The following is a 26,052-nucleotide window of genomic DNA, read 5'->3' as shown; positions in this document are numbered from 1 at the left end:
TATGCGTTAGCCCGAGCTGCTGTTTCCGCTGATGTGGCTTGCCCCAATTGCTGTTTGTATTGTATTGTGGCTGTCGGTAAATACCAGTAAATGCTCCTGCGCCAGTCGATCTACCGAATCCTGACCGATCGAACGGCGGCTGTTGTCGCTGTTTCACTGATGCCGATATGGTGCTGACAAGAGTGCTTGCTTACGATAGCTCGGCGACGGACCTGCGTGCCGACTAAAACGGCCGTTCGAGTGATGACGACAATTGGGATTGCAAATCGGCGTCGTTGCGCTAGTTGGATCGAAGGCCAATGCAATGCGCTAGTTCGCGACCGCCACAGACAATGCCATCAGCGTCATCATCACCGTTGGCTCGTTGAGCTACCTCGTTCATATAGAGAATGAGTCTGTAAAGAGCTGCCGTAGACTAGAAATAAACTGGATCATGGCCGAAGTGGTAGCGGTGCTCAGAGTCACTCATGTCAACCTAACAAATCACCAGAAAGATCAATGAGTACTTTATGATCAGCTTCATCGAACATCGAAGACCATATTACCTGTAAACACCCTAGAATTCTATTTTTTTGGGGGAGGGAGTTATAGTTCATGCGCGTGATGCAACAGACATGAAAAGGATCGGCATCGAGTGAGGAGATCAAGCATCACCCTTATCATGGATACATAGAAGGTGTGAGTGTAAAATACCAGTGGCAAAGTTGCTAAAAAAAAACGTGCATTTCAAGACCGTGATGTGTTCGGTCGCCGTAAAGCGAGCCGCAGTGGAACCAGTACGCGTACCACAAAAAAATAGTAATTAAGAACGTTGCCCCTAAGTTAGGAACTTGGCCCGCATATACGTAGTCCGCTTCACTGAACTGTAACTGAAATCTCACAGATGCAAATGACTACCACAGGCTGACCTAAACGTTGTTGTGGATTAGGCTTTGGTGAAGTAGAACCGAGAATTGAGCGCTGTTTTGAGCCTTCGTAGCGACACTGGTCTACCAATTCACTATGGTTCAAGTTAGCTACTCTACTATTCTTATCTAGTTATAATAATAATAATAATAGTAGTATTAAATTATACCCATGAATCTCGGAATCGAGGAAATTCTTTGCCTTCAACACAAATTAGAACACCGTCATTGAATCAGTTTCGTTGACACGGTTAGTACAAATGTTTACATAACCATAGTAATTTGCGTTCCCTCGTATTATCCCACTACCTTCACGTGGCCGCTTGAGTTTTTTCCATTTGACCAGCTCTCGACAGAACCTGGAGTAGAATCTTGGTCGTAATAATGGCTGTCAGCCGTATTTTCTATATTGGGGCCGTGTGATACGTTGTTCTTTTTTTTTTTTTCTCTATTAAATATGCCAGGACAGACAACTACAAAGAGACGCCAAAGCTTAGTGTAGTTGTACTGTTCGTATCGAAGATCGAAATCATACCTAGGAAATGATAAAAAGCAATTATTTAGAAAAAGTTTAGGTTTGCTAGAAAAGCACGACCGTTGTTTCATTGTTCACTGTTGGTAATGCCTGACATTCGGCATATATTCCAAATATTGAGCGGTAACAAAACGAGTATATGTTCAAAGTCGCTCTGTTTACGTGAGACGTCTTGCTAATTCTTAATGATCCTGCAATGTCAGGATGTCAGCAAAAATAACATTATTAGCATCATAAACCGTTTAAAGTTTTATTTTATTTATTAGTTTATTCAATTATATTGTCGTTCCTATCAGTTGCGTCGAAAACTTACTGCGGCTTGAATGTTTGATGTAATGCAATACGCTTCTGTGGTCGTAGTGTGCTGATTCAATATCTAATGTTCAATTCAAAGTACTGCGTACGAGAAATGTGTCATTTTTACCTAAAAATAATAATAATATCTAAACTTTTAAGATTAACAATAGGCCATACATAATATTTGCCTTCCAGCTATAGTTCTATGTGAAACAACTATCGATTAAGTTTGTGTTTTCGTGAACTATTGTTGCAGCTTGCGTGGACTGGGTTCGCTGAGGGTGCTGGAGAGCCGAACTCTTCAGGAACTGCTAACACGAACTCTTGGCGTCAGCAGCAGCAGCAGCAGCAGCTTTTAGCAGAACAGTCATTGTCGAAGCTTTATGAGTAGAATGGAGGACGCCGAAACGGAGCGGCTTCTTCGGCTTCGGGCCCTAGAAAGTGCCCTTGTTGATGTCGGATCGGAAATTAACATTGAGTCACTACTGGTAAGCTAACAAAAATGTGTCCTTTCTTTGTCCATATTTTTAACGTATATTTTTTTTTGCTTTAGGAATAATTTAGTTGAAAGCAGTCACAGCTTTTAGGTAAACATAATGCTATATTTATGCCTCAAAGGATAGTATGTACGGTAATGGCGTACGTGTATGAAGTCCACCTCACGACCTTTCTAAGGCTATTACTCTAAAAAATTGTCTGTAACCAACCCATATGTACCAGGGATATGCTTTCTGTTCTTACTGTATAGTGGCCTTTGTGCAGTATCTATATAGGAGCTTTTGTACTATTGTTTATTGCAAGGGCATTACAGCCTCCAAAAATGCGGCTTCTTTCTGAGAGTTTATTAGTCATTTGAGGAGTCGTACAAGCATAGCTGAGTTGTCAAAAGCGCCGTCACGCTTTTGGTAGCTGAAAAAGAATTTGACACAACAAACGAAAAACCAGTCTCTAATTAGAAATAGGTATTGGTGTGTTAAGCGTTGAAGGCAATGCAATTTATAATTATGCCGGTTCGGAAGGCTATTATATTGGAGGCTGTCGTATATATGGGCATGCATGTATATTACAACTGAATACTAATTAACATATTAACGGACCCACACGCGTTTTCTTACAGGATGTACTCCAAGCAATAGTTCTTGATTGCGAAGGCCCGGCATTGAGACGTGTGGCCAACATAGAGGCGTTCCTCGAGCGTTTCCAGGCAAAAACGAAAGACATATTTACATGGCGAACCAATTATAAAGACTTCGACGTTCTCAAAACCATTGGAAAAGGTATCTTTTTTCTGAGAATGAAAACATTCATGTAAAACAGGAGAATGAGTGACTAAAAGAAAGACAGCCTCTAAAACACGAAAAATCTCCGACAAATCCGTGATCTCCCGCACATTCCATTTGCTACCTATTAGCAAGCCAAAGGGATTCAATACTAAGTCAGCCTATATATTAGCTTTTGTACATATATTCTACCTTGAGAAATGATAACAAATTGAGACATGCCCTATACTAAATCGGATTCCTGATATTTGTCTATATTCCAGTTATTTCGTACATTTAGAAGGTAGGACTCTTTATTCCTTTAGCGCTAATGTCAATGAAACTCAAACTTCAAACAGTAGAACAATGAGAGTGGACTCAATTGCACCTAAATTAATTAAATTAGATTGGGAATGTTGCCACAACTTCTGCTTAGTGACAGCAAAACATTTAAGGGCGTTATTACGTATTTTTTAACACGTAATAAGGTAAAACAATGCGACAATAGTCTTACATTCATATTGTCCATTACAAGAAGGTGCCATTGGTGTTGATTCTTCGATTTCTTTTCACACAGGATCTGTAATGACGGGGGTAGAGATTCTTTTTTTGTACAACTTTTTTATGCTATTGATAGAACACAATTGAAAAAAATCAAAACATTCATCCTTTTCTTAGTTCGAATTTTTTGCACACCCGTTGTAAGATCAGCTATGCTTTAGTGATTCATTTTACGAATGCTAGATAGCTACAAAGAGATGCCAGAAGATGTTCTAGTGATATATATATATATCATTAGAACATCTTCTGGCATATATATATATATATATATATATATATATATAGATATATCTCGTTTTCGAGGGCTAGACGTTTTTTAAAATTTTCAACTTTATTTATACTTCAACCAATTACCTTTAAAATATTTTAAGTCGTTTGGTTTAACAGATGGTGGTTTAATATGGTAGTGCTGACGCATTAGTACATAGCAAGGTGGCATACCGATGGCATGTCAAACTTGCAGTCATTCTATGTACCGTGTAAACGCTCTTCACGTAAAGTTGTTATGATTAGCACATTCTGTAATCATATATCAGCTTGACAGAGCCACCACCTCGGCGAACATGCGCCACCGAAATCGTCGGAATTATTTTATTGACCATTGTTTCATGTCGCCATTATTTGTACTGAAGGCGATGTCTACGGATGCTGCTCGCAATGACTTTAAAAGACCCCGTACTTTAAAATGTTAGATATCCTGTAATTTTGAGCTGTCGTGGAGTGCTTCAAAAAACTGTTGATACCTCGAAGGAAATACCTGATCCGTATCCCTTACACCGTCTTTTACCGATAATGACGGCATCGCATTGAGACTCGCAGTCGCCTTGAGCCGCGTAAACTCACATAGGACGCGCGAATATTTCAGGTTTGAAGAGCACAGCAATGTGACAAGCCGTAGTGAAACCTAGCCACTTGGGATTCGTCAAACTAATGATCACACCAATCTGTACGACTATAATGCACAAGGATGTTAATGAAAAGTCGGGGCTGTTTTTGCGATATACTGTGCTTGCGTGAGCTTAACGTTTCAGTTTTCTACCTCTAATAGACTAAGAATCGGACGATGGTGGCTTCCATAATGCTTAGCGGTCTGGCGAACGACCTTCTACTTCCAGAGGTATGCCATCCATCTGGTTGCCCACCGTAGCTATAATCTTCGGTTGAACGGTCTATCTTTGATAGCACAAGACAATGTGTGGTCCTTATTCCAGGATGTTTTGGCTTTAACATCTATCATGTAGAGTGACCAATAAGTACTTACTGGCCACTTAACAACATCAATAATGGCAAACGTCTTACTTACTGCTATTTACCTAGTTAAGTAATGGTACATATGTTCGCGTATCATTTTCTACTTGTTATGTTTTACCAATTTTATTACACCTTAGTTTTATTGTATGATATTTCTATTTATTAGAAGGGCGGCGTCAAAGAAATACGGGAAAAATTCAACTAAGAAGCTCTTTCTGAAATCTTCCATCCGAATGAATTATACATACGGGGATGTTTTATTATTATTATTATTAAGAAGTGCAACTAGACTACCTATACAACAAAATTCAATTAATCACTTTTGCGAAAGCCTTTTATTAAATCTAAAACACGTAGATAGTGATTCTTTTTTCGAGATCTACATTCTGAAGCAGATAATTTAAGTTGATTTCAAATTCTATTATGTTTTAAGTATCTGAGGAGCTGCAAAAAATTGAATTGCATGTGAACTTGATGTAACGGCATGATAAGTTCAGAACGTTCATGGATAAACTCACATATAAGTATAAATATTTTTTTTATTATTACAAACTCAATTCAGTCAGTATTTGATTCTCGATGAGCAGCTTTTTAGATCTACCGATCTACCGTATACATAGGCGTACGCTGCGTAGACTGCCGACTATTGTACTTCACATGCATAGCTCTAGTCAAGAGTTTTTAAAGTTCACTTTAATTAACTTATTTGTTGGAGCTGTAGGAACTAAACAAGATAAAATTAATCTAGCTCTATAAAGGTTCAAGTTTCGTCTGCATGACCCTAGGCCGAAGTTCTATGATTATATGTCCCTCGTATCGGTTGCTTCCTGTATCACTAGTCGAGGTGACGCATGCGCAGTTTTTTTTATTACTTTTTGGGGGTTTAGTTCTGACCAGAATCTGTGAGAACAAAGAACGTTATCTAGGCTTTCGGTGCTACTAGATTTCATAGGTCAGTGCAGTATAATAATAAATATAAAAAAATAATGCGATAAATGGAATGATTAATATATTCGTTCATACATGTTGATCATTTGTTGGTACACGTCGAACGAGAACAAACGACTGCTACGCGAATACGTTACGCATTACCAAATCTAGCAATATTACAATGTATTGTTTTTTTTAGTTAACTACACCCATCTCGTTTGTGTATATAACTGTTCTCAGGTGCCTTCGGTATGGTCCAGCTGGTGAGGCACACACCGTCACGAAAGGTTTACGCTATGAAAATGCTCAACAAACACGAAATGGTTAAGCGAAGCGAGCCCAATTGCTTCTGGGAAGAACGCTACATTTTAGCCAATGCTAACTCAGAATGGATCGTTAGGCTTTACTATGCATTCCAAGATTCTAAGTAAGATAAAAGTCTTTGCTTTCTTTGGATCATAGTATTACGCAAGGTATCTTATTATAGGACGCTTAAAGGAAAGAGTTACCGGAAGAAATTATCAAGAAAAAAATTCTTAGAAAGAGAGAATAGGAAGCGATAGTAAACGAAATATTTTCATTTTTAGATATTTATTTTTGAAGCGCTTATGTGCCCACATCTAGCTGAGCTCCTTCGTTTTACTTTATCGTCTACAGATTCTTGTACATGGTAATGGACTATATGGCTGGCGGAGACCTGGCAAACTTGTTAGATGTGTATGACTTCTCCGAAGAATGGGCCCGATTTTTCTGTGCTGAAATGGTGCTCGCTGTAGATGTGATCCACCAGATGGGATTTGTACACCGGTAAGTACATCGAATGCGAACGCTCTTAGCTTTATTGCAGCTATACGTAGAAAAAAAAAACTTTAAATGTAATATTTAAATTCGATATATTGTATCGTAATAGAGGAGCATCCTACTACACGATAAGACATCAATTTTTGTTAATAAACCGCATTTAAAATGGTATTGCTAATACGTTTATTCTAATATTTAGAGATGTGAAGCCAGACAATATGCTCTTAGATTCGTCAGGACACCTCAGACTTGCTGATTTCGGAACGTGTACCCGAATGGGTGAAGATGGTTTGGTCAGGTGTGACGTGCCAGTGGGCACCCCCGACTATATTTCACCAGAAGTGTTAAGGGCCCAGGAACAGGGTCGCGGTTTCGGCAAATATGGGAGAGAATGCGATTTCTGGTCAATCGGCATTTGCCTTTATGAGATGCTGTGCGGTAAGCTTCGCAGAATAAAGTTTTACGATTGCTTATAACGTATCAGGCTAGTTGGCTGCAAGTTTCGATTGACATTTTTATCCGTAGTACTAGACCAAAGGTCATTTACTTAAAATAGGGTTAACGTTTTCCTAAAAAAATGTCTGGTATCGGTCCGGTGCATGGCTACATGAGCGCCCGCTAACACTGTAAATGCTTATAGGCAGTCATCTATTTTTTATTGTGAAAATAAATGTATAATGCAGAATTTATGGTCCCATCATTTTACCAAAATAACAACATTCGCTTACAGCATTGCAATCCTGCGAAAAATTTTAGAGATAAAATTACGGTACGTAGTTCCTACTCGGAACAAAGGGCCGAGAATTGCCTAGTTCTGCCTCTCAGATTTATATTAGAAGAGCCTTACTATATACCTAATTTGTTCAAAATTAACACAGCGTTAAAATATTAGTCAGATTAATTGCTAAATATCTCTGTTCTGCTTTAAGTATTAAATATTAGTACGGTGGCTCGTACAAGTTGCACGTCGTAACGTTTTCATCTCTATCTTTTCTATCACAGGGGTTACGCCATTCTACCATGAGTCATTGTCGTTTACCTACGCAAATATAATGAACCACCAGAAATCACTTGTATTTCCGGACGAGTCAGAGACCGCCCTAAGTGATCATGCCAAAAATCTCATATGCGCGTTTCTCTGCGATCGCTCAAGGAGGCTCGGCAGACAGGGTATCGATGAGATAAAAGCGCATCGATTTTTCCATAACGACGTGTGGAACTTCGAGACAATTCGGTACGCATCACACTGAGTTGTCCGCCTAATTACCGCCTGCGGACTCAAGATAATTGTATCATGCATTTACCGATAGTGTTCACGATAAGAGCTGTGCAATTTTGTCGCAGCATATCGTTTTCGCCAAAAAGACATTGGGAAAAAGTTATGCAAGAGAACCCGTATGATACCCAGAAAAAAATAATTTTCTGCACTCACTGCAATTGCTCATTACCTACGATAGTTGTCATTGGTGTGAATTTGTCATCTGGTAATTTATCATAAAGATTGACTATAACAAATGCAGACAAATCGAATTTTTTATTAATTTTAGAAATGCGATGGCACCAATTGCTCCAGAATTAAAAGCCGACGATGACTCTTCGAATTTTTCTATGCCGGAAGACGACAAAAAGCACGAGCAGGGCACATTCGAGCCTGCAAACAGTTTTGAAGGGAACCATCTCTATTTTGCCGGTTTCTCATACAATCGTGACTATCAGTTGCTTGGAGCTGACTCTCCGTTAGAGCAGGAAAGCATGGCGTCTACAGAGAATCACGTTGACAGCTCTAACAAGTTAGTGTTTTTAACTGCTAGATAAGAACATCAGTTGAATTATTAACTGAAACCCAGTTCGTTCAGTTTAGGTTCCACTGTTCGTAACTTATGTGTGGAATAAGAGTATGCATTTAACGGACCCTTATCGCTGATTACGTAGCTACTAATACCTTCACCTACACGTTCAGCTAAACATACAGCAGTCGCGGTCGCAGTTCCCGTTTCTATCAATTAGTCCCATTAATTGATATCGGAGGCTAATATATAAAATATATATATCGACTTTTGCGGAAGTGAATCGGTGTGTTTGCGGGCCGAATAGCGTGCTTTCTAGTTAGTTGCAATGACCCTTTTAGGCGTTTTTAGTATTTCTTCTAAAATGAAATAAAAATTTATCCGAATTTTTAGAAAATATCAATCTCATCTCCGCTGTGGTATTATATATCGATATAAGGTCGCTTTAGTAGAGATCAGTTACGATTGGTTACCAGGCAAAAGTTATGGGCCACTAGTAACATTCAGAACGACTGTAAATCCCTTTGCTATGTCCCTACATTCTCAACTGTGTTCCATAATGATAAATCCACTTGTCCGATTAGACTATAGTAATTTTATTTGAATTCTTCTTTAGAATCAGCACGGATGGAGTACACGATCAGGTATCTAAGCTAATTGCAGAAAATCACGAGTTAAGCCGACTTGTTGCGGCCTCAAGATCTGATCTGTTCGAGCAGCAAAAAAAATTGGAAAGCGAAGAGGAGATGCGTCGGAGAGCAGAAGCAACTGTACGGGAACTTATCGCAAGGCTTGAAAAGGAACAATCTGAAAAAGTATGTCTAAAGCCTTATCTCTTTCGGTGTGTTATAATATATCGATACATGATTCACAGCGTTATATGTCAATAGAAAGCCACTTCAGAGATCAGTTGTAAGTTCACCAGCCGGAAGCCACATTCCGATCGACTGTGAATCCCTTTGTTATATCCCTACGTTCTTTGCTTGATGCAAAGTGCTCTATCAATTAGCATGTATTTCGACTGTTGCGCAAGTATTAATCAGCGACCGCTTGCCAACAAGAAACAATTGTATAGCCTCTCGAGCAGGACGATTCTAAAGAGGTTAACAAACAGGTTACAGTAAAGCAAGTACATTTCAAGCATAAATTCACAAACCTTGATTACCAGCCACGATGAATTACTCCGATGACTTCATACGCAATCATAGTAGCTTGCTGTGTCTCGCATGTTACCTTTGCACCTATTATCTAAGCAGTGTTCCCCGTCTGAAATTTTTACAGGCGCATATTGCTCAAAACTCACAGCAACACAACGAGCGGTTAGCTGCGTTAGAGCGACAGCTCAAAGACACAAAGGACAAACTGGTACAGGAAACGGAACTAGTTGTGAAACTCAAGAAGAAAAACTCAGAGCTGACTAAGAACGTGACGCAATTCGATGGAACAGTACGCGAACAGAAGGAGAAACTGGCGCAGCTTTTAGCCAAATGCGGTGCCCAAGAGAGGGAGTTGGCTAGTATCAACACACAACTAGATCAGGAGAGACAACTCTCAGGAAAATCAGGAGACCGCGCCCAGGAACTTCAAGGTTAGTGATTGCAGTCATTCCAGTGCAGCTTCAAACGGCAGGACCTCGAAAAGATTGTCATGGCCATATTCAAAATTGTATAAACCAGTAAACTCGCAAAGTATTGGACTCCATAAATGAGAGAAACGCTTTTGTCTGTATGCGATAATGTGATAGGTTTGACACCCTTATACAATGAATAGTGCGGACTGTTGGGTAAAGTATTATTGACAAAAAGAAATACCTATTTTTTTTTTAACTTCCTTTTTAGTTCGATATGCTGAGTTGTCAGAAGAAATGGAGAGACTGCGTAAGGGTTACAGCGATCGGAACCAAGAAATTAAAGGGCTAGAAGAAAAAATTGCCGCAAAGGAGAAGCAGGAAGCTATCCTTCAACTTGAACTTAAAAATGCACATAATAGGTGAACGTTTGTGAAGCAGTTCGCGTTCTTGTTTAGTTTGACGTCATTCATATTCTCTGTGTTTTCATAAGCTATACAAAAATAGTTCTTCGCAATCATATTTTTCATTCAAACTTATTATAATATATATATAATATAACAAATTATAATTTAACCCAGGGTGTGAATAATGCAACCCATCACAAATGAACACTTGCGTTTTGGTTATTTCAGATTTAAAAAAAATAAGTGAAACTTACATGTCTTATACCATGGTTTATAAGTTCTAATAAAATAGCATGCCAATGGTTTCAGATTTGAAGCTGAAGCGTCATCCCTTCGACGAGAAGTAGCGTCTTTGTCAGCAGAAAATAAACAGTTGTTGAGTTCTAGTGAGGAGACCACGGCTGACGCGGTTCAGGCTATAAAGGGCAAGTTACAAGACGAGGTCGAGCAACGTCAACAGGCCTTGCAGAAACTCCAAGAAAGCGAACGACACGTCTCGGTGCTTCAAGTAGACTGCAAACAACTCCAGCAGCAATGGGCCAAGCAGCAGTCTGACTATAAGGCCCAAGCGGATAGGGTACGTAAGGTTTGCACATGGTTTTTCCTATTACTGAAAAACTGATGGAGAAAAACGTAATTAAAAATTTACAATGAAATATACAAGGAAATCGAACGGCAAACATTCTGTTGGAATAGTGCAGGAAAATGAAAAGTTAGAGTTAGAACGTTTAAAAATTACATTATAGCTTTGAGATTGTCTTTACTTAGTCTGTTATGCTACAGTCGGTTGTCAATTAAATATCATTACTAAATAAATTCGTTTATCTTGAAGCTCACGTCTTTTCCAATGTATAGCTGGTTTGGCGATCTGGATACCCAGTTGCAAGTGATGCAAAGGTGATGCTTACTTTTGTTTGGTGTGTAAAAGACTGCTGAGTATTGAAAATACAACAGGAACATGACACCGATATCACAAACATGTGAGAGGCGTCCCGCTGAGGTTGATTTACATTCCAGTTTGCCACGCTTGTAACTGTCCAAAAAGTTTTTCCGTCTTTGAAAGAATTTTTTATATTGGAAAAACGCTTGTGGCTGCTATGCCCACCACCGGAGATAGCATCTGTACTTTAGCCAATTTTTCATCGCTGTATGTATTTTTCTGGAAAACATTTGTCCCCTTGTGCCGTTGCTTGCGCATAGGCCATCAAATCCTGAGCGCAAAGCGGAGCAGATCTAACGTCAATAATTTTTCGAAAGTACAGTTAGTGTTTAGCAATAAGTAATTTATAGATACGCCCCATTGAACGCTTGACTTCAATAACGGTAATGTGTCGCATCCTGCAGATTTCGCAACTTTCGCATGAGATTGAGGAGGAACGTTCGCGGCGTATTCATTTGCAGAACGAAATTAGCCAGTTAGAGATTGAAGTGTCCCGCTTAAGTCGAATCGAAAATCAGCTTCAAATAGAAAAACGTGAGCTAGAGGGAGCTGTAAGTCACTTTCAGCAAGAACTATCTACATTTAAGGCTACCCACAATAACCTGCAGATGCAACTGATCGATCTCACAGAGAACCTCGAAACCGAAAGTAGCTTTAGGGTAAGTTTATGAGTGGACCTTTTTATCTTCGGACCTTATCTAAGTTATTGTAAGCTACTAAGTAGTGTAACCGAATGGCGAGTATAAGTCAAATCAAAGCTTTTTTCGAACCTTCAACAGGTGATCTACAAAAAAGAGTGTGAAGACTTGCGGGAAGAATTGGAGACGAAAACGAAGATTCTTCAAGATTTTGAAGAGGAGAAAATTAGAGAAATCGAACAACTGCAAAAGCGCGTAGACCAACTCACGACTGAGAAAGATCTGTTGAACGCCGAGCATTTAACACAAGAAAAAGAGAAGCTCGACCGCGAGATCGAAAAGTGCAAAATGGAGGCTGAACGAGAAAGTCTCCAAAGGCAGCTGAAGGAAGCGCACGAGAAGCTTGAGCAGACCGTTGAGGAAAAAAAGGAAATCCAAAAGAAGCTCGAGGAACGAACGGCCCTTGCTAGCAACAATAACAACAACTACAACCAAAATAGCAAAAACAATAACACGACTAACAACCACAACAACAACAACAACAACAGCGCGACAACCAATGCCAACAAAATAATCAACAACATAACTGACAGCGTTAATATCAAAGACGATGGCAATAGTTACAACAAGAAGCTCGAAGACGAAATCGAGGTTCTTCAGCAAAAACTGGCTAAGGAAAAAGTACTAACACAACAGGCTGTTAACAAACTTGCTGAAGTAATGAATCGGAAAACCGCGGCTGCAGCTCAACCTGTAAAAAGCGTTGGCGGTGGTGGAGGGGGCACTCGAAGCGTTGAATACCGCAAAAAGGAAAAGGAATGTCGCCAACTTGAGCAAGATCTCACCACACTTAAGGCCAGATTCCATTCTCTGGTAAGACATGTAGACGAAATGGTGACCCCTAGACATTGTGACCTTGCTTTATATAATAACGCACGCCGTGTATCGGTAGCGGGATACAAATCTGCGACCCCTGGCTTTTTAATTAAAGACCTAGCTGTCCATACCGCTATGCCAACATGACATATATTGTGACTTTTGATATAGGTTTATGTGGGCTTTCATACATCATTTTAGTTAACTTGAATAACTGAGGTCTCTATCTGTAGATCTGTCAAGTCTTTTGGGTTTACAGATGCATTGGAGATGGAATTTGATCTCACATTAGAGACTTTACACTTACTGTACAACAAGCTGCGCACTATAAAAAACGCGAGTTGTATGGTGCACATATCTTTTGCTCTACAGACGTTTTCACGCTACTGATAACGATTTTTTTTATTATTAATGTAGTAATAGTATGACATTATCATATAAATTGTGCGTATAACATTGGCCGTATACTTGAGCCCCTGATAATGGGATAAAAGCGTATTAATTCTACCTGCCTTCACTGTAATTATCGTATTTCGCTCAAAGATGCCCTCATGTGTGCACTTCATTCCCACTAGGCCGTAGGCTTACTCTCTCTTTTAATCTGCACGTTATTAGAGTAGATTGTTACACAATTGTTTGCCCATACTGTCGTATTTGATAATGTCTCTGTGAATATTGTTTCCGTGTTCAGCGACTTTATGAACTTATGCACTTCCGCAGGCCCAACCTGAACTGGGATCCATTGCAGTACCCTGTTAGCTCGATTACTTGGGGGTCGGATGATCAGATGAAGCTCAGAACAGTGTGTGAGTTACATTGTGGTAGAGACAGTCTGATCAGTTGGTTAGCAAATTCCGCTTCGCTGAGTACTGTGGATCGCAAAAGGCTCTTGTGCTGTCGAACTGTCACAGGTCTGAAGTTCCAACTTTTGTCCTGTAGCCATTGTTTCTGTAGTATACATCAGCTCCTTTTTGCATCGTGTAATTTTGGTCATATTACTAAATGCTTTACGTGCATATTTTTGCTTGGAAACGTATAGACTGATTCTACATCGATAATTTATATGGTACATTCCATCAGAACTCCCTTTCTCTGATATTTCTAGGAAAAGCTGCTTTTATTTAACATACGCTTCTATGACGAGCCCCTACCATTTACTGCTTGTGTATATAAATATGTACTACCGTCTAGAACATGTAATTTTACCTTGAGGTTACGTCCTAATTATACAGAGTGATGGAAATTTGAGGCGCTTGCAGAATCCTCTGATCACTAGGAAATTTTCAACGTAACCCTAGCCACAGTTCTAATGCACCAGATATATTATTGAATTTTGACTAAAACTGCTTGAAGTTAATCAATACTCTGCTGTCTAGCACTAAACAGGCTAACAATCGGATTTTTTCCAACCAGAATCTGACAATAAAGCGTCTGCGTTATTCCCATATGATTCTGAAAGCTGTGAATTTTTTTTACTAAAAATGTTCCTTACAAATATCAATCGCCCTCGTATATTGCGCCTGTTTCTTCAAAACAGTCTCGTAGTTCGTAACGGCTATACTTTATCCTCTATACTAGAAAGGGTACCTCTAATAATCGTGACCTCACCAAACTGCTTTGAATCACTTGAACCTCTGTATCTCACTAAGCAGTTGACCATGTATGGATGCACGGAGAGAGTTGACGGCGGCCCATCTGTAATTCGAGGCGTTGACCTACATGCTATTTTTAGTTTGAGTTGTTGTCATTGTATTATACTCGATGAACAAGACGGTTTAAGTGGAGAGTAAAAAATTTAAGAATTCCTCCGTTGGTTATTCTCTTCTTCTTTTGGCTTCGTCATTTTCAATTATATGTCCGAATCTACCCTTAGCAGACTTAAAAATTTAGGTGCTAGTGTGCCCTAGCAGTTTGGAAAACGTATAATCGGCGTATAATCGTAGTTCCGAATATCTCAAGTTAATAATCCAACCCAGTCACAGCAGAAACAAGACAGAAAAAAAGCTTTGTATACTAACTTTAAAAGTTGGTGGCGTCTATAACATGTTAAGCTTTAACAGCATATATCTGTGCAAGCTCTTTTCGTCATTTGCTTAGTTCAGTCTTAATATATATTGCAACTTGTGTTTTATAGACCGCGCAATACGATCAAATGAAGTTCGAGATGGAAATGAGCCGAGAAAAGGAAGAGAAGGTGATACAAACGATGAAGGATTTAGTGGAGCAAAAAGATCGCGAATTGGATGACTTACGACGACAACTGGAGAATCGAGCAGGCTTGCAGAATCCTGGTAGTCTAAACAGCCTAACTGATCTTCTTAATGATGAAGAACTAGGTAAGACTCCTTCCTCGAATTTTATGTTAGTAGTGTGCAGCACAAACCCAAAATATATTGTGATATATTACGTAGTCATCACTTTGCCGACCAATTAATTGTAATATAATATTTTGTAATTATATAAGAACCTGTTACAAAACCAGAAACGAAAAAAACAGGTGAGTTCTGTCTTCAAAGAATAGCAATGATAGCTTGCTCGACTTGCAAACACTAGTAAAAGCAGTCTAATCTATTATATATAGAGATTGATTTTGAACATGTTAACAAATTACGTAATATACATTCAACCATTTTAATGTTGTTTACTAGACAATAATTGAAGTGGTTACTAAATGAATTTAGAAGAAGAACTTACAGTATATTCCTTATACTATATGCGTTTCAGCCCGCAAGGAAGGTTGGCTATCAATCCCGAACAAACAAAACATTAAGCGTTATGGCTGGAAACGGCAGTTTGTTGTAGTAATGAATCAAAAAGTGTTTTTCTTCAATCATGAACATGATCAAAGCACAGCAGAGCCAACTTTATCTCTAGACATCAGCCGCCTCTTTCATGTGCGACCTGTAACTCAGGGTGATGTCATTCGAGCAAATTCTGGCGACATTCCCAAAATCTTTCAACTTCTATATGCCGATGAACGAGAGAATCGCAAAGAAGCAGAGGTAAGGGCCCTCCTAAAAATCATTGTCGAGGACGCCTACATCAACGTTTTACCTTAGTAATGCGAATTATCAAAATACGTTGAAAAAAATAATACCCGATACGATTAAATAATATGTTGCTTTGTAATTCAAGTTCGTTAAATGTTGTACATACACTTTCCTAGGCATTAAAATCAAATATTTACATGATATCCACGGCCGTTATCTGATGGGACGGAGTATTCAAATACGAGACATTTTATACTGCATTTTTTCGCATCTATTTACAGTTGTCACAGTCGGTAACAGAATATCGCTCGCACCAGATGGTCCCAATCACATTCTACATACCAACCGCTTGTGACATCTGCCAGAAAAATCTTTGGTCGATGACACCTGCTCTTGAATGCCGTCTCTGTCGAGTTAAAATTCACAAGGAGCATATCAAAGACGAGCTCAAGGACAAGGACGAAAGTAATAAAGAGAGTGCTGGCAACAATCTTCCACCATGCAAAGTAATTTATGCTCCTTGCTGTAATCATATTTACTGTTCTACTTACTAATTCGATCTTCAACATGGTTCTATAATTTGTGCCCAGTAAAAATTTCTGAATTATTTTTTCGCAGGTTCGTTCGGTGCCTTCGAAGTGTCAGGCACGCGATCTGCTATGTCTTGCTGAAAACGAGAGTATCCAACAGGAATGGGTTCGATTTCTTTCATTCCATATTCAAAAGGGCGGCTATGCACGAGTCAGGTGAGAAAGTGATTCAACTCCGACTTAAATTCACCGGTTGTACTATAGATGTGCGCAATATTCGGCGGTTTAGCAGGTAGCACGTTACTACAGTATTACTTGCACTCCTATCTATCATGCCATAGCACTAGTAATTGTAGAGTATGGTTTTCTCCTTCTAATCTCTTAAGTAACTGTTTTTGGTTACCTTTATAAATACTAAGATAGGTAGTGAACACAGCCGAGATGTGGGAAAATGTATGTTTTTTATACTTTGACAATTACAGGTCTCTCGGTCGAAATACAGCTAAGTCAAGAACATAAGAACGATGTTTCTATTTTGAAATGTGGAACTACAAGTTGCTCGCTGCAATGAAGTTTATTCGGCGGACTGTTTTTCCCGTTTCCCACTCGTTGTTTGTTCACACGACGTATCTACTTAGTCCCTTGGGTACCTAGAAGACATTTTTCCACTTCATCGCCTTACAAGCACGGCCAACACTAAATGTGCGGTTGAATATATGGAGCCTGGTCAATGAACTCTAGGAATTCATCTACAAATTAGATTCGTCTTTTCAATGGTACAAAACTCCTTTTGTCACACATAAAAGAAACTATATAAAATAGGAAAAGTACAGGTAAATCTCCTTTCTTTTCGTGGACCCATATTTTACATTTCGAATTTCGGCAACTGAAAATTTTTACTGGGCCTTGACAATGGGTGTCGCTTTCGAATAAAATTTCACATTTTTATTCAATATAATTTGCAACTAGTGCAAATTATATAGAGGAAGTCATTGATTTGGCTTCGTAATCTATGAATTACCAAACTAAATGTAATACATAAGAAAAGAAGTGATGGTTCCGGTAGAAGTCGTGTGCATTAGTTGTGCTAGCGCTGTTATCTATCAAAGTTATAGCCTCTAAAATTGCGTATTTTCCCTCGAAATGTAAGAGTCAATTTAAAAGTATTGTTAACAAGGTACAAAAGCGTCTTTTCTAGTTTAACGCGACAGTAAGGCGGAGTCATATTTATTAACAAGTAAAGGTCAGAATAATTGCCTTTTAATGAAAAATTAATTCTTCATTGGAGAGTTAATCGGCTAGTGACCTGCCCCGCTCTTCGTCATGGTAGAAAAAAAAGTATCTTATATTTAGGTAAATACTGTTCCAACTGAGTTTATTGATTAGAAAATACAGAATAAATGCAATCAGATTGCTCTGAAGAGCGTTTTAGGTATAAGTATGTACATAGATGGTAGCTAGTTTAGGATTTGGACATACTTACGCGAGGTTCGAGAATCGTTTTGTTCCCTTGTTTTTGTTTTGTGAATATTCCGAAACAAATACTTAACAGTAACAATAACAATAAAAATAAGGTAACAGTATAATAATAGATGGGGATCAGCAGACATTTCGTCGAGGGTAATAAGTCTTTCCGTGACAAGGTGCTTAATATTTAGGTATAATAGAATCGTATATTTTTCACATTCACGATGACTATTCGTTTATATAGGTCATTTTAAATATTAAGTACCCCGTCACCTGCCATATGTGTAATATACCGTAGTCTGAACGTAGATTCAATTACCGCGTGCCTTATCAGAGACATTAATTACCGAAATCCTTCGAAGGGGTCGAAGAAGAAAGGTATAAAAAAGGATGCATTTAACATGAACGCCATTGTAACAGCCTCCGTGTTACTGTATCCTTAACTAAAGCATTTACAAGGGCTGTAATCTACTGAAATGTAGCATAAAAGCTGAATGGAATGTCACACAAATTTAGACAGTGATGCTTGTAAGTGATAATAACGAGGAAGTCGGACGCCAATGCGCGAGTGATATGCAAAGATGAAAATAAAGGACACTTTTTGTCTTTATAGTAGTATTGATTTGATTTTTCATGTTAGATAACCTAACTAAACATGACTAAAAATAAGTGTATTAACTGTTAAACATGATATTTAAATATTTTCGCATAGAGAAGGATGGTTATATATAGACCAAGATTTACTAAATGTTACCGTTGAGAAAACCATGCCATGAAAGAAAATGAAATTATGCCAGTATGTTCGCCAAAGACCCCTCAAGGAAAATTGAGAACCAATAAATTCTTAGTTTTCAGGAAACAATCAATGTAGAAATCTATATCGTTGACCCAAAATAACTTGGTGGACCCAAATAATAATAATTCTACGCAAAGAAGACACTTACAGTGATTGGAGCGGTCAAATACCGCTCCTATAGTCTTAGTTGAACATTTCCTAAATATTTAATTGTTTCCGTAAAGAAACCAGATATCGATATACAAATGAGCAGCAACCGGCAGGATGGCTTAGTTGAGTGCAATTGATCCTGTGAGACAGTTGAAGCGAACGAGCTTTAAGGCCTTTTTTTGGTCTCTTACTTATCTATAATTAGCAGACATGGCCTCTACAGGAAAGAGCGAATTCGCAAGCTGCTGTTAATCTAGTCTCTTGAAATGCATCAAAATAAAGAATCGCAATGGACGTTAAAACAAGGACCCTTAAAGTGCTAGCAGCTACAATTTTGCGACGTTGGTTTTGCCCATTCCAGATTCACAAGCTGCTTCTTCAACGGGAAAGCCTCTAACCGCTGCTTTTGCACATTTTAGGAATGTTCTATCTTTAGATGCCTTTTTTCGTATGTGCGCGCAATTTTTAAATTTTGAGTCCACTAGCAGCTAACCCTGTACAAACCTTTCACAGAACAGAACAACAAGTTTAATCTTGCTCGCTCGCGTGTGGGCAATGACGATAAAGAGTATTAGAACAGGTTGTTTTAAATGATCATCTAATGCATAGCATCGAGCGCTGATCAACAAGACAGCGGTCCGATAATCATTTAGAAACATGATATCTTTAAGAGTATGGTTCGTCTGTACATAATATTGTGCGATCTTGACAATGCGCTATAAATCCACGATAGTTTCACTGGGGTGTTAAAAGAATTTGCCAAATGAAGTCGAAATTACAAGCACGTCAGTAGAAAATTAAGATGCATGGTCCTCGGACCTTTCGAGAAATGAGAATCGTAAATAGTCGTCTTATGCTTGGAATTCACAGCTGATCAACAGAAAGTTGGAGCCATATCGACGATAGCACTTCTCTGCGACGGTGTTTCATAGAATTACGAACGGTACAATTTCTATAGAAACACAACCGTAGAAGTGCGGCACACAATAACGAAAATATGATAAGTGAGTTCAATATAGCATATATATATATACATATATATGGACCCATGGTAAGTTTTATTGAAGAGCAACTTTATTCTTTCCCTATATTATAAGCAATGGATGACATTTTGTTTTATGTAAGCTCGAAATAATACTGGCCCATATAGCTTTTGCTCAATTTGGGGGACCTCAGGGTAATCATGTAATAATTATAATTAATTATTAGTAACTCTTATGAAACGTAACCTACGCAAAGTTGGGCATTGAAAATGTAGCTTTGAGGCAGGCAAAACTTAGAAATGGTTATTTTGTTTCTTTATTGTTCAACGAAGGTTCTACCAAATATGAAAAAATACTTGGCTGTCTCACATTGCTGCTTCAAATTTGGTCAGAGAAAAAAATCCATTGACGTTAATTGCATCTAAGATCAGACTTCTACGCATCTTAGAAAGTCCAAAACTTAAATAGAATTAGAGTTTCAAATCAGTATTTCCTGGTTAGAAAAAGCAAAGTGGCTAATAGTCCATGTCCTGTATAGCCCTACTCTCCCCTATGTACATTTTCTGATCACTACAACTATTTTAAGATCAGTCATTTTGTAACAACCACTCAATAAAAATAGTATGTACGAAAAACGAGATCTGTACTAGTTAAATTATCTTAGTAGTAGCAAAGTGCTTGTAAATCACTTAGCATGTACTATAAATATAGTGTGTAAACGTCCGAAAACGCTAAAATTCGAAAGCAAAATACAGGGACGTAGGTGAGTGATTTTTTTTCGTAAAACGAACTCATTTATGTACATTAAACAGATATAGGCCGACGCCCTGCGCTGAGCTGACGTGTGACGGCCCTCCGCCCCTAGCCACGACAGGCAGACATTCAAAGGAGTCTTTTCGATTTGGTAAAAATGGCTCGAAAATGATCGTGACATGTAAGAATCTACGTGAGAAAATAAGTCAGCATCTGCAGGTCTCTCCGGCCAATTTCTAATATTCAGCATAATGTCCCTCACTATGGATCCCAGTGGGTACCGGAAATCGCCGTAAATCATTCCTGCCCAGGTTTGCTGCTGCTTCTTATCTTCAACATCTATCAAATCATTTTGTTTTATCTAATCATTTTGTGACTAGTAAAACTACGCAGTGTCTAAATAAAAACCCAAAACAACGTGCGTGTCTTTTTTATTTTATTTTTTTTATTTCTTACACACTACTATGTATTCAACAAAGTCTGTGGAATGAGAAAGCATCACCATGACAAGATGTTTATTAGTAGGTCACATGAGACTAAGTGACCTATTAATTTATACATATTTATATATATATATCAGTTATACCAGTGCTTGTACCATTAGAGTGCTTTTCTACACAACTTACAGAGGATATCGTTCTTTAAACGTTAAAAAATGCTTTTCTTATTCAAGAATCCATGTAGTGGACATCCGATCGTCAGCATGCTGAAGAAGGCCTTTTGGTTTATGATAATTAATGGGAACAACCCCCTTGTACTTCTCCTTGACAGCCTGTTCAAATAGCTGCGGGTAATCTGCTTCCAACACATCAGAGAGGTCCCATTCGATTCTAAAAGGTAGTAAAACTAGTTTACTCGTTGGTTTTTTTCATTCCTAGCAAATTTATAGAATATCAGATTTTGCTTTAAAAGATTCGTAATAAAATAATAAAGCTGCTTCTGTTCTAAAACATGGTATGGCGGCTTCTGCTAAAATTTTATTAATCAGGACAATTCTATTAAACTTCTGCAAGCGAGGTCCTAATCTGTTTGTCATTTATAATTTCCAGTGACTACTTGTAAGGTAAAAAAAACATTTAGCTAATGAATGAAAGTTTAATGTTAACAAGCTTCAGCAGGTGAACTAAATATAAACTCTCTACTGGAAGCAGAGTTCGAAAAATTCGAAACGCAGTAGGAAATCATTAACGACATTTACATTAGAATGCAAAATTTTGAAAGACTCCACCTCCAACTAATAATTAAACAAACATTTTGTTTTACTTTTAGGCAATATTCTTATTCCGGTTGATTTCTATATGAAAAATGATGCATAGAAATATTAACTACTGGCTTTTACGAAGCACACCTATTGTTTAAGAAGTACGTAGCTCAGGTTAACGTAACCAAAAAAAACTCACTAAACGCTGGCTTCATATCTGGCAGAAAAGGAGCTAGATTCAAAAGCAAAGCCGCTATAAAAAAGGTTTAAAAAATATGTAAAGCTTACTTTGGAAATGGATTATCGATAATACGGGCCTTTGCAGCCGCACGGTGGAACCAATGAGACTGTAGAGTTTTGAGTTCCCAAAGAGAGCTTTCCAGCGCGCGCGACTTAGCAGGATCGGTCTCAGTTTCAATAAACGGATCCACGCTCAAATCCTTGACATCTTCGCAGTGAACCATTCTTCCAAGCGTGGCATGTCTTATAATCAAGTTTCCTAAAAAAAGCATATGTAAATGAATTAAATGTATTCGTTTGTTTGTATGCTGATTAATTGGATATTTGCAAATTCCACGAGTGTAGACGCGTTGCATCATGTGACTTATTCGTAACTTACCAATAAACGGGATAACGTGCATCTGCGAGTAGGCCGGGGCTGTGAGGCAAAGACGAGACATCTTTTTAGCGAAAGCAGCAACGAGATAGGCGGGAAGATGAGTTGACGTAAGAAACACATCAGCTAAGAAGAAAAATCTCGCGCGGTACTTTGTGTAGAAAACTTCAGCCCTGAACAGGGCATACAGACGAGAATAGAAGTCGGGGAGCTCAAGGTTATATTTGTGAATAAGTGTAAAGAGTCCATTTAAAGCGAGAAGAGCCACAGCTCCACCCTTGTTATAGCTCTCAATTAGGAAATCAGCCAAAAGGCAAGGATTTTTAAAAAGCGACACTTTTTTGTCGTCTAACAAAACTAAAACGTGTATGTACATCTTTTCCGGTAATGAGGCACGCAGAAAATTGATCCATGCATACTGGTAATATGTCTGCAACTTTTTGTAATCGAAAGGAAAATTTTCCAAGCCACCAAATGCAGGTAAAACCTTGTCGCCAGAAACTTTGTTTCTTACTCGAACAGCTTTGATAATACCGAAGTAATTCCAGATGGCTTGATCAGTGGTTGGCTTAGCGAACTTCTCGCTTATTCGCGATAAGGCCTTACAAACATAGTAATTGAGATCATCAAATGCTTGCATCTTATTTACGAGCTTGTCGGTATGCCGGCTCATATTTGCATTCCCTCCGCACAGCACAACGAGAAGATTTTCTAGACGGCACTCTGGAAATACATATAATTCGTCGTTCGATCCCTTGATTGTTTCGATCTCTAGCCATTTCAGTAGTGTTTGTAGGGCCAGATCCGCAGAGATCCTTGATTCCGCTAAGATATCTAGGAGATTTGCCCATGCCGCAGCGAACACAGTTTTCAGAGGTGCTTCAAAGGTGGGACTGAAGAAATTCTGTTCCGATAAAAACACTTGGCTGAAAATCTATCATCAAGATAACTGTTAGTCCAGGCCTCTGTCAAACTGTGAAATATCAACCAGTTTTAGAAATAAACCTATTACTAAAGAATACTACTTTTCATGTGTACTAGCGTAAGCTGCTTACGAACTCTATCTCGGATATTCTCCTAAACATAATTTGTTTATCGTGAACCCAAACGGTAAACAGACAAGAAGGTGTTATTAAGCGTGCCCTTGCCAAAATGTCTATGTGTAGCGCTTTATCCCACTGTTTGAGCTTCAGATGAAGAGAACAAAAACACGATTCAATCCGCAAGAAGTTCGAAAAAGAATGCAAGCCTTTGGGACGCTGCGTATGATATATAATACAAACAAATGTTTTAATTAAACATATTTTCATAACGATCTATTCAGTAACAGCAAACCTAAAAGTTCACAATCTATTTCAAGCGAAATTATGATCTAGAATATAGATCTTCAGTAGACTTTAGCACAGGTAAAATGGAAGAATGCCTTTGTTGACATAATACATCCATGTTTAACCAACCTGCAGATACGCTGCAGATTTCATAAACACTAGATGCATTATTAGAAAGAAATATTTCGCTAGTTTTATGTAATGTGACAAACCTTATTGGTTTGGACGATGAGTGGAATCAGCTGTTGATCTGTTTTCGATTTTAATCCGTTCACTACTGCTTTTGCACACTCTATCTCTGAGTGATCTGCCATAAAGTCGCTCACATTCTTTTCCAAAGTCTCCTGTAGAACATTCATTTTCATAGGGCTATGCAATCGGTAGCAATTTAACAATGTCTATAATGATTCGACCAACAACTTCTTGAACTAACGCGGTACGCACGTGTTTTTTGAATGTTTGTCAACAAAATCATCGTTATAATAATCGCTTTAAACATTATGGCGCGAAAATTCACAATCGCGAAACCCGGTTTCTTTGCAATGTGTATTTTGCATACAATTTTAGTGTTTTACACATATACAAGTACTTCACTTTTACATTGAATCAATGCTTGATGATTTTTGATTGATTTAACAACTTACTATTTGATATTAAGCATAGCCGGTTGGACGCGCTATAACATGTAGCAATTATACACAATTTGTGTAAACTAAAACAGGTTTATTACACTCCGTACAAAATAATTTTTGGCAAAGCAAAGCAGTCTATTAGTAAATAAGAGGCCTATAATATAAACTATAAGGTCAATCCTATATGACCAAATAACAAAAGGGAAGGCTTTTTTTAATGATATTTTTTGTCTGCATTGAGTCGAAGACAAATACGTCAACCGTTAAATGATTGATTGACATAGGTGCGGACGTGAGTTACACGAAAATTATTAGGTCCCCAGATAAGTTGGTGTCTTTTTTGTGTCTGATTTGGCTTGTTTTTGAGAAAAGAGTTCTAGGTGACGCATGATTTGTTTACACTCTGACAATGAAATTGCGGCTATTAAACGTTAACGTTGCGCTTCTTGAGTCTGAGCTATGATTGCACAGCTTAATTGCAGGCTTAAGTTTGAAACGATGAAATATGCTGCCTGTATGACCCATCGGGAGTTATTTAACTTATAATTCAAAAAAAAGCTCCTTTGTTTTAACGATAATAAAAGTTATAACTCAGAAGAGTTGTAACCATTTTTATGATCGCGATAATGGTACATGCGCAAAGAGGCCTATTATTACTTGAAGATGTCTGTCTTAGCTTCCAATCAGCTTCTAAAAGGTAATCAAGATCAGTTTCGGTTGCGTTTGATCATGATTGGTGATGCAGTTAAGGGATAATTGACAATAAACCATGATTAACGTTTTCCAGGTGACCGCGACATGCTGACTCTCATTTCAAGAAGATCATCTTGTTAATTTGATGCCACTAGAGCAGTGTAATATGGTTCGAAAATGTTTGTAATCCACAAAATGACAAGACTGAAGAAACGAACTTATCAGGGGAACCAGTACCTAAAGTGGGTTGGGCTTTTGTCATATAGTATTTTAATATTTTTTTTTTCACGTAAGAATATAGCCTTGTTAAGGCATCTATCGGACAATTTTTAACAATTTTTTTAATCAAATGATGGTGTAGTTTAGCAAATAGGTTATTCATTCTCTACTTTGATTCACCAATTGTTGAAGAGTTCGTTTTGTACCTATACAACACTTTCAAATATTAAAGAAACACATCTAGCGGCATTAGGTCGGAAAAACTGTGCGACCATGTATTGGACGCTTAACGGAAATCGGGTTAATTAAATGTTGTCGAAGTCTACGGTATCGAATTTGACCATAGGGCGTTGTTAACACTTTTCTGTACTTACATAGTCATATTTGAGTTATGGAGAGTGGAACAAGCTTGGAAAATAAAGTATCTCTATACTAAAGCTCGCACTTCTTGTTTATTTTATTCCTTATGCGCGTTCGTCATACCAACGCTCATTTTTAACACTTCGAAGCGAGTTTAGCGAAAACAAATTTAGTAGTCAGCTCTTTCCTTATATTCAAATATAATGTTAACTATCAATTTTATAACTTAGGTGCCTTGTTGCTAGGGTTCTATAAATTACTTGCCTTTAACAGGATAAAAATAATTAATCGGAAGTCTAGTGAAAATTCAGTTTTGGTTCCTAAAGTCTGGTAAAAATTCAGTTTTCGTTCGTAAAGTCTGGTAAAAATTCAGTTTTCCTTCCTATTCTAGAGATTCAACTGAAATCTCGACATACTTCGAACGCATTGGATTTAATTTTACCTAAAATTTAACAAATAGTATTTATTGTATGCTACTAGACTATAACTCGCGTAAACGGTAGTACCACTGTAAGTACATTATTTTATCACGCTTTAATTCTAGATGTTTGTTGCATTGATCACCGCACTTATGCACTGC

The 26,052-nt window shown here is 38.1% G+C and overlaps 2 protein-coding genes across 4 annotated transcripts in view; one reads left to right on the top strand and one right to left on the bottom strand.

The window, feature by feature from the left end:
- LOC111269645 (rho-associated protein kinase 1) overlaps nucleotides 1-18,356 on the top strand; it is a 20,204-nt gene extending 1,848 nt beyond the window's left edge. The window contains exons 1-19 of one of the 3 annotated variants that reach the window (XM_022849388.2): nucleotides 388-678; nucleotides 1,994-2,225; nucleotides 2,855-3,014; nucleotides 5,979-6,165; nucleotides 6,396-6,545; nucleotides 6,739-6,977; nucleotides 7,542-7,773; nucleotides 8,087-8,329; nucleotides 8,943-9,141; nucleotides 9,608-9,914; nucleotides 10,165-10,315; nucleotides 10,610-10,877; nucleotides 11,645-11,899; nucleotides 12,020-12,751; nucleotides 14,889-15,090; nucleotides 15,479-15,756; nucleotides 16,026-16,250; nucleotides 16,363-16,490; nucleotides 16,757-18,356. In XM_022849388.2, coding sequence (XP_022705123.1) covers nucleotides 2,121-2,225; nucleotides 2,855-3,014; nucleotides 5,979-6,165; nucleotides 6,396-6,545; nucleotides 6,739-6,977; nucleotides 7,542-7,773; nucleotides 8,087-8,329; nucleotides 8,943-9,141; nucleotides 9,608-9,914; nucleotides 10,165-10,315; nucleotides 10,610-10,877; nucleotides 11,645-11,899; nucleotides 12,020-12,751; nucleotides 14,889-15,090; nucleotides 15,479-15,756; nucleotides 16,026-16,250; nucleotides 16,363-16,490; nucleotides 16,757-16,793 — 4,098 coding nt within the window. In that variant the 5' untranslated portion in view covers nucleotides 388-678; nucleotides 1,994-2,120 and the 3' untranslated portion in view covers nucleotides 16,794-18,356. The other 2 variants (XM_022849387.2, XM_022849389.2) reach the window with 2 other exon arrangements.
- A 2,486-nt stretch (nucleotides 18,357-20,842) lies between these two features.
- Nucleotides 20,843-25,960, bottom strand: LOC111269646 (nucleolar complex protein 4 homolog A). Its single transcript, XM_022849391.2, has 4 exons — nucleotides 23,781-25,960; nucleotides 22,244-23,174; nucleotides 21,913-22,123; nucleotides 20,843-21,253 (listed from the first exon to the last, which is right to left on the bottom strand). Exons 1-4 carry the CDS (start codon nucleotides 23,931-23,933, stop codon nucleotides 21,088-21,090), a joined length of 1,461 nt encoding a protein of 486 aa, XP_022705126.1. The 5' UTR covers nucleotides 23,934-25,960; the 3' UTR covers nucleotides 20,843-21,087.
- Nucleotides 25,961-26,052: the final 92 nt, after the last annotated feature.

Source organism: Varroa jacobsoni, unplaced genomic scaffold (genome assembly GCF_002532875.2).
Source record: "Varroa jacobsoni isolate VJ856 unplaced genomic scaffold, vjacob_1.0 scaffold_1401, whole genome shotgun sequence".
Lineage (NCBI taxonomy): Eukaryota > Metazoa > Arthropoda > Arachnida > Mesostigmata > Varroidae > Varroa > Varroa jacobsoni.
The sequence above is the reverse complement of the archived record's forward strand: the minus strand, read 5'-3'. Positions and strand labels throughout refer to the sequence as shown.